The sequence below is a fragment of the Trypanosoma brucei genome, chromosome 8 (genome assembly GCF_000210295.1).
Source record: "Trypanosoma brucei gambiense DAL972 chromosome 8, complete sequence".
Classification (NCBI taxonomy): Eukaryota; Euglenozoa; class Kinetoplastea; order Trypanosomatida; family Trypanosomatidae; genus Trypanosoma; species Trypanosoma brucei.
In genome coordinates this window covers 859692-875184 of record NC_026741.1, presented here as the reverse complement: position 1 = coordinate 875184, position 15493 = coordinate 859692, and the positions used below count along the sequence as shown (strand labels likewise).

Here is a 15493-nt window from a genome sequence, read left to right as displayed (position 1 = left end):
AGCTGCTCTGTAGGTGTATTTTCGGAAGGGCGTCGTCAATGCAATGCAGTAAGCAACTAGGCTATTTTAATTTATTGTATTGAGAAATGAAAGGGAGACCTTTTTCAATGTATATTTCTTTTGCTGTACCGTGTATTCTATTCATCTGCTTTCTACCGTTACACACACTCATAATGTACAGGTATTTTTGTACCAATTCATCGTATAAGATCCGTTGAGGGTTACCCCACATTATTTGTATTCTCGCTGTTCGTGTCACCAATCGCAAAATCACATGGTATATTTTCCACCAGGGTATATGCATGAATAATTTAAAAAAAAAGGAATGAAGGGAGCGCTTCGCAACTCGCCCGAAACGTTTTTGCATCCACACATGGTTTGTGAGTGTGAGACGTCGGGAAGGAAGGAGGGAGGGATATAAAGAGGGGTAACGCGCATGTACCACTGTTACTACCTCTACTTTCATTACCACACGGCACACGTAAACGGGACACTGCAGCGACGCCACGTATGTGACAGGGTGGGATATGTGTTTTACCGCAGCTTATTCCCGTACTCAAACCGCGATATTTTCTCGTTTCTGTTGTTTTCTTTGTATTTTGCTTTCGTACATTAAAGGAAGGAGACAATTAGCTCGCCGAGAGGCGGCAACAGCACTTCTCTTTGAAGGGCGCAACGAGTCGAAGCAAACCGGCGTTGCACATCATTTGCTGACCAAATTGAAAGTTCCCTCGGGGCGCGCAGCTTACCTTCCCTCAAATTGTAAGCCTTGCGTTGTATCTGCTGTCGTCTCGCTATGAATCTTGCTGCTCTCGCCGATGGAAGTAACCCCGCCGTGTGCGGTTCTTCCTCCTCCACCGCAGTGAGTGCCGATGTGGCATTAGCTGAACTTGCCGCTCTTGTACCGGAGCGCTGGAGGGGGGAAGGTGGCGTCCTTAGTCGAACATTGGGGAACCTGCTGCAAAATCCGTTTTTTAGTGCGGGCGTCGGGCTTTATTTGCTGACATTCGCTGGTGCCGCCACACGTTCAGTGTCCACAATGTTCAAATCCGTCATGCGCCGGCGGTTCGTCATTTCAATGGAGGTGACAAGTCAGGACGAAAGCTACGGGTGGATGGTGCGGTGGCTCTCGAGCAAGCCTGCGTTCCAGGTTCAACAGGTGAACGTCACCACGCGCAACACCACCATATACTCCAACGACGAGTCATCGCATGAGTGTATGTATGCCCCCTGTACCAACATTCGGCACTGGTTCTGGTACAAACACCGACCAATTGTACTGCAACGGCGCCGTGTGGAAACCCAGGCAATGGGCACTGACGTTCTTGAGACAATGGAACTGACTACATTGGGTCTATCCTCGACTTTTATGCGTGAGATTCTCGAGGAGGCGCGGGAGCTCACCTCCATGCGAAACAGCGATCATACGGTCATTTATCAGAACGCTGGTGGTCGTTGGGTGCGGCAAGAGCCACGCCGTCGGCGCCCGCTGAATTCTGTAGTGCTTAATGATGGGATTGGGGACATGCTTTTGGAGGATGCGAAACTGTTTCTTCAGTCAAGCAGGTATTATGAAGATTTAGGCGTTCCGTATCGCCGCGGTTACCTGCTTCACGGTCCTCCTGGTTGCGGCAAGAGCAGCGTGGTGATGGCGCTTGCTGGCGAGTTACGACTTTCCATTTGTCCCTTGAGTCTCTCTGGCCGCGGATTGAGCGACGACACACTCGTCCAGTTGCTTAACAGCGCCCCAATCCGCTCTATTGTGCTACTGGAAGACATTGATCGGGCATTTAGCGCCGATAGTCACATTACAATGAGTGGACTGCTCAACGCACTCGATGGTGTCGCCGCTCAGGAAGGTCGAATCGTGTTTATGACAACAAATCACGTGGAGCGACTGGATGAAGCCCTCATCCGGCCCGGTCGCTGTGATTTGAAGGTCGAAATTGGTCTAATATCGCGTGAACAAGCACGGAAACTATTTTGTAAATTCTTTCCCGAGGCACCGGAGTCTCTCCACGAAGCGTTCGCCTTGCAGCTGCTGCCTGGCAAACTGAGTGTAGCGCAAATTCAGTCCCATCTCTTCCTTCACCGCGACAGAGCCGACGTCGCAGTGCGTGAGCTTCCAAATTTTCTTTCCACGGTCAAGTCGTTTGAACAGCGCGTGCACCGTGCGCGGCAACAGGAGGAGGTTGCTGCACGGCTGAAACGCGCACCGATGTTACACAGCTTGCAATGAGAACTGATTCAGTATTACTGCTGCTGTAGTTGCTGCCGATTTGGAGGGGGAGGGGCTGCTGTGAATATGCTTCGCAGCGCTTCTCGTGATATCAATTGACATGCAGGGATGAATGTCGTGTCTATCGGTGGGTGGAGCAATGGTTCTGTAACGGTTAACCCTCGGGTTTAGGACTGCCAAAAAGAATAAGGGGTGTGGAAAGAATTAAAACGTTGAAATAAAAAAAAAAACAGTAGTTTGGTATGAGGAAAAATTGGGGGACGACGCTCGGATATGCTCGCCTTTTGTTGTAATTTGTGTTCCTATGAGAGAATCTCCAGAATGAATAGGTGATAATAGCTTCAACGAAGGGCCGCATCTCTCTGCTGCAGGTAAAGTTGCAGGTTCACATGAAGCGAGTGCAACGACACCCAGTTTCCATTCCCCCTCTCTGTCGCGCGCTCCTCACACAAATATATCGCCTTAGTCTAAGCTATCGTGTCTCAGCTGTGTTGGGAAAGAAAGGGAAAGAGGGAGTTACAGTGTAAAGTTACTCGGCTGAGGATTGTTGTACAGTGTTCGTTTGCTCATAACAAACATGTTATCTTCTCTTCTCCAAAATGCTTGGCCCTACTTTGAATCATTTTTAAAGGGTGTTCCCACATAAGCCCCAACTTTATTATAACTGGAGGGTGAAATCGCCCCCACCGTTAGTATAGGTGTTTAGTGTGGATATAACATTCCGCAACTTTCTCATGACCACGAATCTTGTCCTTCCAGCTGGTGGTGGTAATGGTAGAACGCTTTTTTCCTCCAACAGGCGGCATCGCTTGCAGTTGCTTAAAATAACAACAGGCATTCAACCCGTCTTCTTGGGGGGTCATTTGCTCTTCCAAGCGAATTCATCAGAAATGCCCCATACGGCACGTCACCCGGACAATAGGCACCAGAATCAGCAACCGCAACCGCAACTGCGCTGGCGTAGAAGTTTCAGGGGTGAACTGGCGGTGCAGGAGGTTTTACCGCCTCTCACATCACCGCGTCCTCAGCAGCGTCAACAGCAGAATGATGGTCATCAACAGAGCGACATTCGTTTAGTGCTACCACCACCGTTTACCAGCCCACGTGGAAACACCAATAATTACATACGTCAAGAATACCACGTGGCTCAGCGCGACGCAGAAAATGAGCAGGCGGCTCATACGGCCCCGCCACACGCTGGGCAAACAAATTCTGATCGTTTTCCAAATATATCCACCATGGCTCCAGCCTCATATGTTTCTAACAGGGCTCAGGAAACTAACAACGGACAGTGTTGCATTTGTTTAGAGAGGCAGTCCCTTGTACTGTTTCTACCCTGCCGTCACCTTTGCACATGTGATGGTTGCCTCCGTCAATTACAAAAGAAGGCATGCCCCTACTGTAACCAACCATACAGAAAAACAACTCGTGTGTTTATACCGTAATGCAGTTGTTGTTGGTGTTGTTGTTACTAATATTTTTCCCCCTTTGCGAGCCGCTGTTTTGCCTGCTAACAGATTGCTCTGTTCGTGGATTCACCTTCATTATGCTCTCCGGTTACCATCCACCCGCCCCACACTACCACCACTATTACCACAGCAGTACACACTTACTTTTATCATCATGAAAAAATAAATATATATGAAAAATGATACGTGAACAACAACTGGTCAAGACAGTAGAAGGGGGAAAAAGAAAGATGTCGAGCTGTCGGTTAAAATGAGAAAAGAAAACAGTGGTAGGAGACATATGTTTATATATATATATATATATGGAAGAAAGGTTTCTGACAATATGGTTCGTATTCCGAAATTGCTTCCTACCATGCTTTGTTATCTCCACACGTCCATACATACAAGCGAACATGCTCATAAATCGATTCATGTACAGCAAGAAAGTAAGTAAAAGTGAAAGGAGATAGAAAACAATACTGTGTGTAAGGGACTGAAAATAAACAAAAATACCAGTAATGGCAATATATATTACACTGATGGAAGTGCGGAAAGTTTTTGCTTAAATTGTGTACGTTGATGCATTGTGTGTTGTTTGTGTATTGTACGAAGAGGAAAGGTAGGAGAAGCAGATGGGTTTTTTTTAGGGATTCCTGTTGATTTGTTTTTGTTTTTATTTTTATTTTTCGTATATACTTGTATACATATATATATATACCACACATTTATAGATATCGGTATATATAGGTAAATAAATAATTTTATATATATATATAATTTTATTATGTTGTATCATGTATCTCATTACTGCTCTGTTTTTGCCCTGTGTGTGTGTGTGTGTTTTTCCTTCTCGTCTTCTCGCTGCTTCGTCTCTTTCTCTAAAGGAAAAAAAAAAATTACGTTGTACAGTCATGATTAAGTGGGAAGTGGGGACTTAATTCAAACGCCATGAGCCCCCGCCACCCTCCATTTTACTGCAATCCCTGCTGTCCCGCCGTACTTTTTGTTTGTTTGTTTGTTTGTTTTTCGTATTGTTTTATTTGATAATTTGGGGATGGCAGGGAATATGTGTGAACAGGAAAGGTGGAAATAAGAAATAAGTAATGAAAAAAAAAAGAAGGGAAAGGAAAGGAAACCGAAACTAATATAAATAGCTTTAAAAGCTGTAGCGTAATACCAATCGTATCAGTAAACAGAAAAAAATTGTAGAGATATTCGTTGAAATTGAATTCACGGATTGTGCCATCGGGTTCGAGAAAAAAAAAAATGTGGTGTGAAAAAAAAAGGTAAATAAAAGGGGGAGAGAAAACGGGTGCAACAATACATTTTGTTTTGTTTTGTTTTGTTTAAAAGAAAAAAAACTTTACTCTTCTTTCCTTCTCACTATCATTTTTGTTATTGCTATCGTAACTTCCGTTTGGCATTATGCGATGGGAGTGTGAACGAATGATGGCGGAGAGATATGAGAAAACAATAGAGAAGAGATATCATATACGCGTTCATGCATCACAAATTTTATATTTTCAGCATTTTTTGCGGTATATTTTATGTTAATTTTATTTATGCATTGGTGTGCATCTGCTTCCTCATGGTACATTCCCCCTCCGCTTTCTTTCCTCTCCCTTGATGTTATTAACGTGACGAGCAATTACAGTTTGAAGAAGGGGATTTTTTTTTTTTTAATGGATGGTGAGGGAGGGAAGTTTATGTTAATATGGATGCGGTTTTTGGGGCGTATATTTCGTAGCCATCTTGTCTCTGGCGTTTTTTTTTTGTTTTTTACGCCAAGTTCGGATTGTTGCTATTTTATTGGGGGAGTTTGTTTTTTTGTTTTTTTGCTTCCTTTTGTGTGTGTGTGTTTTGTTGATGTTGTTGTTGTTTTGCACAAGTACCGCTTCTCTCTCCCTTTCCCTCTTTTTCTTTTTCTTTTTCTTTTTTACTTTTTGTATCTTTATGTACTCATCAGCTTCGCTTCTTGTTTTTGTTTTTGTTTCTTTTTATATCTGTTTTCACCCAACTCTGCATTTTCTTCCTCTCGTCACATTGGGAGTGGTGAAGGATCCGGTTATTTGGTGTATTTGTATATATTTAAAATATTTAATGTTGTGTCTTCTTTTAGTTCTTCTTTTTTTTTTCCTTCTTGTGTGTTTTTGTGTTTGTGTCCTCGTCTTATCATCCACTGCTTCGCCCTCAGCGAAACTTTTAATGAAGGTTTCTCCATTTCTCTTTTTTTTTTTCCTTCCCCGTTTGGGTGTCGCGTGTGCGCTTGTCTACAGCAGCATTAAAACAGATTTTTCTTAGTTGGCTGTCTGTTTCATTTCATGTATGTTTATATTTTTTGTATACATACATATTTATACGCGTCACTGATGGAGAGAGGAGGGGGGGGAAAAAAAATAGAAGACGCGAAATGAAGCGAAAGAAGAAGTAAAGAAAAGCATCAATGAGGATTTATGATGGGGAAAACAATATCGAGAAAACAGCGTCAACTCTGGTGGAGTTGTTCCGCCGTAACCCCTTTCTTCTTTTCCTTTCTTTTTCGTCTGTTTTGTTTTCTCTTTACCTCTCTCTCTCTGCTTCTTTAATTTAACGGCGTTTGATTCCGTTTTGTATGTGGCCTCTGTCTTGCCGCGTACCGGATCCTCTTCCTCTAATTCCCCATTATTCTTTTTCCCCCTTATTCGGCTTCTGCAACCCCAGTCTGGTTTCTTCTTTTTCGTTCCCCTATGTTTCTTGTTTTCCCCCCCTTTTGTATAGCTTTCTTTTTTTTCTTTTCTTCGACGCTCCCATCAGCTTTCGGTCATTCATTTCTTTCTCTCGGCTCCTTTTTTCTTTTTTTTTTTCGTGTGTGTGTGTGTGTGTGTGTGTGTGTTTGTGTTTGTGTTTGTGTTTCTCTGTGCATGTGCGTTGCAATGATTTCAGTTTGTGACGCCACCGGCTCGTCATTGCATCACCGCATCCATTCCTCCTTTCCTCAATAAAACCAAAAAAGAAAAAAAGAATGGGGAGCGCAGAAAAGAACTGAAGAGAGGACGTGAGCTGGTGGAGAAATGGAACATGGGAATGATTGAAGATAACGGTGGGTGAAGTATAACTACAAATATTATGATTTGATACTTACTTCTGTAATGTTGAACCTTTCTGCACCTGCACGGCTCATCTCTCTCTTGGTATGTGTGCACTTTTCAACGGTAATTTCTCTTTTTCTTTTTCTTTTACTTTTTTGCACTAACCAAAGGAACAACAATAAGCAGTGATAACGCAGTAACACGTCACACAAAGGCAGCCTGATCATAACCGCTACGCGTAGGTAGGGCGCAAAACTGTTGACACTTTTCCCCTTTTTACTCGTTGGTCCTTCCACCGATCTCACGCATTGTTTCCGTTGGTGGGGTTGTCGTTGTTTTCTTTTGTTAAAATAATAATAATAATTTTTGGCTACTTCTGAATCAACTATTTGAATTTTTGTTGTTTTTAAATAAACACGCAAATGCTCTCCCGTCTAAGCGCCGTATGGCGTCCCTCACGTGTGGCACTGCGGATTCAACGCGTTGACTTCACCACATGCGGCAATCGCCTCAACCGCAGCACTCAACCAAATGAACCGCCGCTGGTGAGTGGCATTGCGGCCCGCTCCCGGACTGCAAAGGCGGAACCTGTGGAGAAACGCGGGCGAGCGGCCATTAAAATCGACTCCCCACCACCGCCACTTGAGCCGCCGCGGATTTCTGAGGAACACATGACGAGGCGACGGAAAGTCGGAGGTGGAAAAACAAAAGCTGCTGCCGTAACCAAATCGAAGCAGCGGCGAAGTGGTCGAACCGTGGGAGCGAGTGCGTTTAACACTGCAAGAAGAGCCAATGGTATAGAAGGAAGTGCTCCGGGGAAAGGAGGTGCTTCTGACGTTGCCATAGATGATGATGACGATGAGAAACTTGTGGATGAGGAAAGTAAGCAACTGATGCAGCTGTTGAAGGAGGAAGCTCTGCGGCGCGAGGAGGAGAAAAAGAAGCGCCTCCGAGCAAAAGCAGCCGCTGAAGCTACTGAAGTAACGGATGATAAAGAATATCTCTCGAAGTTAGGGGTTGCTGAACGCACACAACCGGTGGGTACTGAGGCGAAGATGTCGACTCAGGGAAAAGCAGAGGGGGCTAGCGAGGGACAAACCCACTTCAGTGATGCTGACGCTGATAGCCAACTTCCCATTTTAACATCACTCAGTCCAGAGCAACAGCGCGCACTAAGGCTTGCATTAAAGGGGCGCAACTTATTCATAACGGGTGGGGCAGGCTCTGGAAAGTCACTTCTCATCCGCGAGATCGTTTACCAACTTCGGCACAACAAACGCCGCTGCGTATATGTGACGGCAACTACTGGAGTAGCCGCTCTCAATGTTCGCGGCTCAACTGTGAATAGTTTTGCCGGCGTGAAGTTTGGAGATGGGGATGCGCGTCAGTTATTAAAGTGGGTTCGCCGCAGTAGGCGTGCGGCTGGTCGATGGCGTTACTGCCAAACACTCATCATCGACGAGATTTCAATGATGGATCCCCTGCTACTTGATAAGTTAGATGTGATTGCACGCGCTATACGCCGTCGTAATGAACCATTCGGTGGTATTCAGGTAATTCTATGTGGGGACTTCCTGCAGTTACCGCCTATTCCACCGCGCAATAAGCCACAACAAAAGACGGAGGAAAATGCCGAAGCGCAAGAAGGTGGTGATCCAACTGATGGGACACCGGCGCCGTCCAAACTACAGTACTGCTTTGAGACGAGTACATGGACCTCGTTGAATCTAATAACCGTCATTCTTCATAAGAAATTCAGGCAGCACGATGATTTGGCGTTTCAGCAGGTCCTTGACGAGCTTCGAGTCGGATCACTGTCACCTGAGTCATACGAACTATTGTTATCTCGTACTGTTGCTTCGAAATCCAGCGCGAAGTCACGCAAAAAGAAGGATGAGGATGCCGGAAATGATGGTGTGCTACCACTTACCGACGCAGAGACAACGCCAGCAGCGGCAGAGAAAGATCGGCACGTGCGACTCTGCGCAACAAACAAGGAGGTGGAAATGCGTAATGCAAAGTATTTTGCCGCGCTCGAACCCAAGGGCCTTCCAATTTATCCATCACCAAACGACGGTTCCTCACAACAGACTGGCAGCACTAATGGTGCTAATTCTGTGACGGAGGAAGACACAATGCGTCCCCTTCAAGTGTACCGAGCTTATGATGCCTACAGCACTCATGAAACTGAACCTGAAACGACTGAAGAGACAACTACAGGTACACAACCATCGCAACCTTGGGTACGGTTTGAGGACAGCACACTTCCAACAGATCTTGCACTAAAGGTTGGTACGCGAGTGATGGTACTTCAGAACATTTCGCTTCGACTTGGTCTAGTCAATGGGTCCGTTGGTGAGGTGGTCGGTTTTCTCCATCCGCTTGAGCTTGTTGAACTTGTTCTTCGGGCTCCGCGTGAACGCCATTACCCCTCGGCCCGTGGACAAGAATTGTTGGAGCGCGCAGGGTTGCCTACATTACAAGATGCGTTCCGCTGTGTCGACACCGCCCTTGGTCAGTCTCTTTTCTATTACCTGCGTGAGGGTATTCGCCGCCCTGAAGACGCAAGTTATGGCTGCGTATATGGAAACACACATTGCCGAGACATCTTGCGTCTTGTTGGTCTTGGCAAAACTGAGTCTGCGAATGCCGTGCATCCCCTAGAGATGTATTTGGGTGGCATTGCACCGCAACACGTTCGTCTCACGCGCTTACCTATTGTTAGGTTGGACCTACGGGAGGGAAACCACACATCCTCCGACAGTGGTGCGGTTGAAGGTGGCGGGTTCGCAAATGGTAGTAAACGTCTCCCAAAGCATGTCTACGCCTTCATATCACCCAGTTCGCATCAGTGGTACATGGGGGATCAACCCGTTGCCACGCGTACACAACTTCCCCTGCGCCAAGCATGGGCAATGACGGTTCACAAGGCGCAAGGTTTGACAATTTCGCACGTGGAAGTGGCAATCCATCGCTTCTTTTCTCCTGGTCAGGCGTATGTGGCTCTTAGTCGTAGCACACGGCTGGATAATATCCGATTGTTGGACTTCAACAATGCCTCCGTCCATGCGTGTCCAAGAGCGAAGGAGTTTTACACGGTTCTAGAAGAGGAGGAACTGGATAATGAGATTGAGGATGATGGAACAGAGGGTGATGAAGAGGCACTAGAGGGTGATGGGGAGTATGAAGGGGAAGTGGAGGAATAACCGAGAGCGATGAGCGAAAAAGAGGATATGACTCATTCCTTTAGAGAGTTCTATTATATCTGCACGAAACGCAAATAGAGGTACTTTAAAGTCCGTTTAGAATCTCCCGTTATCAGTGACTGCTGGCTCTTGCCGCCTCTCCCTCTTGGTTTAGCCCTCCCACTCACGCTCATATTTACTAGCATAGAGATACATATACATACGTATATGTAGTGACACATTTAAAAAAAAGCATCTTATGCTTATGGATGGGTTTGGCTGTACTCACCCACGGCGCGTATTTCCTTCTTGGTTTATTTTTTTTTCTTCTGCAGGCTTACCTCCATCTCTTACCTGTTCATGTTGAAGGTTGCTCACTATAATTCTTCTCCCTTTGCCCGTGCTGGTGCTGCGGCGGGTACTTTTTGATAACTGTTTGACAGTTTATTATTTAGCGTGAAGGAGAGAAAGGGGAATGAGGGAGGAAGTGCATTCATAGATAGAGAGAGAGTTAAAAAGGGGGAAAAAAGAAGGCGCGCAAGCCTAAAGGCCAGGAAAGAAGGGGAAATTTTGAAAAAATGTGGGGAATGGAAAGGGAAAGGGAAAGGAAATATAATCCCAATGGTGAGAAGATGTTGGGGTTATGCAAAGGAGCATTAAATAGATATGGATGCATTCATAAATGTGCCACGGTGCTTATGGGAAAGGATAAGGGAATGAAAAGGAGGGGCAAATGTTGTGGGAATATCACTGTGTGATTTCCCTTTTCTTCCGTCCCTTTCTTTTCATTTACTTATTTATTCTTTTTTTGTTGCTTGTGTTTGTGTGTTTATTTGACCCTTCGCCGCTCCATCTCCTTTTTTTTTTTGTTTTCTGCCTTGTTTTGTCTGTTTTCATCCCAAAGCGTAACGATTCCACCATTTTCTCCCTCACCAACCATTGGCCACGAAGTAACTTAATTTCTTCATTTGTGCTTCCCTTACGTTGAATTTTATGTCACCACCTCCTTTCTCTTTCTCTCTCCGTGTGTGTGTGAATATATATGTATTTATGCTTCCTTCTGTTCCTCTTGCGAATTGAAACTTTGATATCTGGTTATCACCTATTTTCTCTCTTCTCTTACCTCCTTTTCTTTCTATTGTTGCTGTTGTTGTTGTTTTTATTGTTTTATGTATAGCGTAAAGGAAAGGAGAATAAAAAGAAAGAAGGAAATACAAAAAGCAAAAGTCTTTTAGTTTTACCCCTTTTTCTTTTTCTCTATTCTTCTTAATTTTTTTCTTTTTCTTTTCTTTTGTTCCCTTCACACGTATCCCTCATTTCTCTTTTTTTTTTCTTTTTTACCCCTGCTTTAAAACAAAAATAGCAATATAAAACAAAACAAAAAAAAGAAAAAGAAAAAAGTTTTAAAGAAGCCAACGCAACCCTCTCCGTCCTCCATCACGGCGGCCTTACAAACTAAGTGACGGGGAAAGGGTTTTTTTTTAATTTTTAACGGGTACTGCCCTAAAATTAACGGGTTGATTGATTGGTTTGCTGCAAAATTAGACAGCTGAAACGGAGTGACGTTTGGCTGGCGACTGCAACCCGGTGAGTCGGTGACCAAAAGGACTGAAGAAAATAAAATAAAGTGATACCACCGTATAAATCATTAGAGAAGGAAAGGGGGTGGGAAAAATAAAATAACAAAGAAATATTTATATTTACACGAGGAAAAAGGAGTGGGCAGGGGAAAGTGAAGAAGAAAAAGTAAAAAAGAAAAGGAAGACGTCACTTAAGTAAGCGGCTACCGGAGCAGTTCAACAAAGCCGGAAAATAATAACGCGGAAGGGGTAGCGGTAGGGGCTACAGGCGAAAAAATAGAAGAAAGGGGGGAAAAGGAAAGTGAAGAGGAGGCCTTTAAGAGGGAGGGGGAAAAAAAGGGAAAAGAGTAAGAAATTGGGAGTGTAAAAAGGACTTCACCATAGGGCCTTCAACAACTTAAGAAACAGAAACAAGCGTACATATTTATATATATATATATATATTTATTTATTTATTTGTATATATTTATACAAAGTCATTGGTGCCGGTAGCAGCGCACACCATAAAGATTTAGATAGTGAGCGTGTACGTACCGACACATTACAAAAATTTTTGAGAGGAAAGAGAAACAAAAAGAGGGAGAGTATTATCGCCAACCTTGAGGAGAAAGCAAAACAGAGGAGAAGGAAGTGCTTCGAAGGCACGAAAAACTCGCATCTTCATACAGTTAGATTGCGTTCCTCATACATCCTGAGGGCCAACAACCCAAGCAAAAAGGGAGTGAACAAAAAAATAATAATATCACCGTCGTCATCATCATCAACCGCGACAATAATAATAACTGATAATAAAGGCACATAGAAGAAGGTAACCGCCGTGCCATTATCATCATTACCATTATTATTATTTATTTTGCTGTCGGTTTGCTTCTATACACTGTGGTGCCTTATTTCTGCTTGGGGAAGCGTTACACTTCGAGCCAAGGAGGAGGAGGAAACGGAGACGGAGGGAAGAAGAAAATAAAGGACAATTATTAATTTTCCCATTTTTCAAAAAGAGGAGAAGCTAAAGGGTAAGAAAAAAAGGTATTTTTTGAAACAGAAGAAGAAGAGTCGGATAGAGTGAAGGAAAGAATAGAAGAAAAGGTTGAACTAGGTTGTGGGAAGAGGAGGGGAACATCACCGTGATAAGCAATGCACAAAAGTAATCAAGAGTTGTGCGAGCCTACAATTGTAGGGGGCTTTAAGGTGTACAATGTTGGTGGATCCGAGTTTGAGGTTCCACGGAAGTACACACTTTTGAAAATACTTGGTATGGGAGCTTATGGTATTGCGTGCAGTTGCTTGAATGAAGAAACACAGGAGAAGGTATCGATAAAAAAGTGCCGAGAGGTATTCCGTGACTTGGATGATGGCAGGCGCGTTCTGCGTGAGGTTGCGATGATGCGCTTCTTCAGGCACGAGAATTTGTTACATGTCATGGATATATTGCCGCCCATGAAGGGCTACAATGAATTCCGTGATGTTTACATAGTAACGCCCCTGAAGGATGTTGATATGAATGTTGTGCTTCGCTCGCGTCAGGTGCTAGAGGAAACTCACGTCCGGTACTTCATTTATCAAATACTTCGGGGTTTAAAATATTTACATAGTGCCGGTGTGGCACACCGTGACTTGAAACCAGCCAACCTAGTCACTGACATCTCGTGCGAGCTGAAGATTATTGACTTCGGTCTTTCCCGTAGCGTCACTATCCCACATCATGATTTGACTGACTACGTCATTACACGCTGGTACCGACCGCCGGAACTGCTTCTAGAAAACAGTTACTACGACACCGCAGTAGACATTTGGTCAGTCGGTTGCATTATGGCAGAAATGTACAATCGCAAGCCAGTCCTTCCGGGCCGAAACACGATTGATCAGCTGCGGCTCATTTGCACACATATTGGGAAGCCTCCAAGGGATATGGTAGAGAGTGCAGAGGCGTTGGAGAAGTTAAATCAACTTCCTGATGGCGAATTGGACATGGGCAAACTTGTGCCCGGGTTGACAAGTGCAGATGGAATTGATTTTCTCAGCCAAATGTGGGAGCTTGACCCGCGGAAAAGGCCATCAGCGGCTGAATTACTTCGCCATCCATTCATGGCACCGTTGCATGATGAAGTGGACGAGCCGGTGTGTCCGACATCCTTCGCGTGGCCATATGAAATGCAGGAAATGAGTCTTGACTCCCTCCGTAGGGCATTCTGGGATGAAATATGCAGCTTTAATCCACATCTTGCAAGCCAAATACCGAAAGGCGCGTAGCCTCGTGAAGAATCCTACTTGTCCATATCTACTTTGGTTATTGTTGTTGTTTTCATCTGCTTTGTGTTGTCGTTGTTGTTGTTGTTGTTGCTTTTCTTTTCCGGACTTTTTTTCTTTTTCTTTTCCTGCAGCTGCGGATGCTGTCGTTATTACAATTACAATAATTTGATTATTATTGGTTAGTTCTTTTTTTTCCTTTATATATATATATACACACACACACACACACATATATATATATATATATATATGAACAACCGCCTCTTGGTTACCCGTTTGCTTGGATGCCACTTGGTTGTTCATCTTCTAACCCTCATCTGTTTGGCATTTCGTATTGTTGTAATTTTTTTTTCTCCCTTTTTTTTTTTCGTTCTTCTTTACTTTGCTTACTTGCGACGTGGTTGAACTGTGACGGTATCTGTACTTTTGTATTTGAATTTGTGTTGCGTGAGTGAGTGAAGAAAAGATGACGAAATGAAACATTTACACCAGAAAGTCGAACAGACGGAGAGACAAGGCTAAAGTTTAAAAATCCGTCTATATGTTTTTTTCTTTTTTCTTTCCCCCCCCCCCCCTCTCTCTCTCTCTCCCTTCTTTTTGTTTGCTTTTGGAGAAAAGGCGAACAAGCACACAAATGCGGAAGCAGGAAGAAAAATACATGTACACACGGACGTGCAAAGTAATTGAAGAAGAATGAAGAAGACGAAGGGAATGAGTGAATAAATGCATGAATGGATGAATGGAAGTGAGTTAAGGAAAGAAAGAAATTGAGGCGAAAGTTATTATTACTATTATTATTACTATTGTTTGTTGCCGTAGTTTCGTTTCGTTTTTTTTGTTTGACACTAATTGTTTTTCTTGTCACTATTGGTGTTGCCGTTTTTACTGTTATTGTTTGTTTTGCTGTCTAATTTGACACGCCATATTCCATCACGTTTTTGTTCTGTTGTCGTTGATGTTGTCCTTTTTTTTTTTTTTTTAATCAGCGTCAGTTCTCATCCCGTGTCCCTTCTATAGCTTGTAACAGTTTGTTTCTTTTTTCTTTTTTTTTGTTTTCGTCTTTGTTTCAATCGAATTGGTGAACCAAAGCCTCCACTTTATTTTGTGTCTTTTTTTTTTGTACTTAGAAGAAACGTCCAATAACCTTGCGTCGTACATTTGGTATTTTTATACCATTATATTATTGTTATTTAAAGAAAAAAAGGAGTAAAAGTGAGTGTTTAAGGGAAAGAAATGACAGAGAAGGAAATGAGTGTGAGGAAGGGAAGGGAATGGAATGGAAAAAATGGGGAAAGTTTAATGCATGCGTATAAATATATACGTAACTTAGATTTAAAATAGAATACAAAAAATTTAAAAAGAAAAGCACATGAGATAGAGAGGGCTTCTTGTTTGTTATACCTTTACCTCTTTTTTTTCTTTCTCTTGTAGTTTCCCCACCACCCTTTTCTAGCATCGAACTAGTTTCCTGTGATCACACCAATTCTTCAGGTGCATGCGTATGTGAAAAGGGAGAAAAAGAAGGAAAGAGAAGGGGGATTTCTATTTACCTTAGCCATCGGCTGTTATTGTTATCATTAATGCTGTGATTGTTTCCCTCTTTCTCTCTACTTTTTTCTCCCGCTTCATTCATCAAGTTGCATGTATTTATATATATAAGTATATTTATACGTGCAAAAGGTTTTCCTACCGAAGTTTATGTGTTTTTTTTTGTGTTTGT

The 15493-nt window shown here is 43.5% G+C and overlaps 7 protein-coding genes across 7 annotated transcripts; 5 read left to right on the top strand and 2 right to left on the bottom strand.

Moving 5' to 3' along the window:
* Window positions 1-61: 61 nt before the first annotated feature.
* TbgDal_VIII3300 (hypothetical protein, unlikely) lies at window positions 62-466 on the bottom strand (the record flags this gene model as incomplete). Its single annotated transcript, XM_011777357.1, has 1 exon — window positions 62-466. One exon carries the CDS (start codon window positions 464-466, stop codon window positions 62-64), a length of 405 nt encoding a protein of 134 aa, XP_011775659.1.
* A 330-nt stretch (window positions 467-796) lies between these two features.
* Window positions 797-2239, top strand: TbgDal_VIII3290 (ATP-dependent chaperone, putative; the record flags this gene model as incomplete). The annotated part of the gene is made up of 1 exon (XM_011777356.1): window positions 797-2239. The coding sequence occupies one exon, from the start codon at window positions 797-799 to the stop codon at window positions 2237-2239; it is 1443 nt and encodes a 480-aa protein (XP_011775658.1).
* Window positions 2240-2973: 734 nt separating this feature from the next.
* Window positions 2974-3684, top strand: TbgDal_VIII3280 (hypothetical protein, conserved; the record flags this gene model as incomplete). Its single annotated transcript, XM_011777355.1, has 1 exon — window positions 2974-3684. The coding sequence occupies one exon, from the start codon at window positions 2974-2976 to the stop codon at window positions 3682-3684; it is 711 nt and encodes a 236-aa protein (XP_011775657.1).
* A 374-nt stretch (window positions 3685-4058) lies between these two features.
* TbgDal_VIII3270 (hypothetical protein, unlikely) lies at window positions 4059-4415 on the bottom strand (the record flags this gene model as incomplete). The annotated part of the gene is made up of 1 exon (XM_011777354.1): window positions 4059-4415. The coding sequence occupies one exon, from the start codon at window positions 4413-4415 to the stop codon at window positions 4059-4061; it is 357 nt and encodes a 118-aa protein (XP_011775656.1).
* An 822-nt stretch (window positions 4416-5237) lies between these two features.
* TbgDal_VIII3260 (hypothetical protein) lies at window positions 5238-5975 on the top strand (the record flags this gene model as incomplete). The annotated part of the gene is made up of 1 exon (XM_011777353.1): window positions 5238-5975. The coding sequence occupies one exon, from the start codon at window positions 5238-5240 to the stop codon at window positions 5973-5975; it is 738 nt and encodes a 245-aa protein (XP_011775655.1).
* Window positions 5976-7180: 1205 nt separating this feature from the next.
* Window positions 7181-9964, top strand: TbgDal_VIII3250 (DNA repair and recombination helicase protein PIF1, putative; the record flags this gene model as incomplete). The annotated part of the gene is made up of 1 exon (XM_011777352.1): window positions 7181-9964. One exon carries the CDS (start codon window positions 7181-7183, stop codon window positions 9962-9964), a length of 2784 nt encoding a protein of 927 aa, XP_011775654.1.
* A 2693-nt stretch (window positions 9965-12657) lies between these two features.
* Window positions 12658-13773, top strand: TbgDal_VIII3240 (mitogen-activated protein kinase 3, putative; the record flags this gene model as incomplete). Its single annotated transcript, XM_011777351.1, has 1 exon — window positions 12658-13773. The coding sequence occupies one exon, from the start codon at window positions 12658-12660 to the stop codon at window positions 13771-13773; it is 1116 nt and encodes a 371-aa protein (XP_011775653.1).
* Between the last annotated feature and the right edge of the window lie 1720 nt (window positions 13774-15493).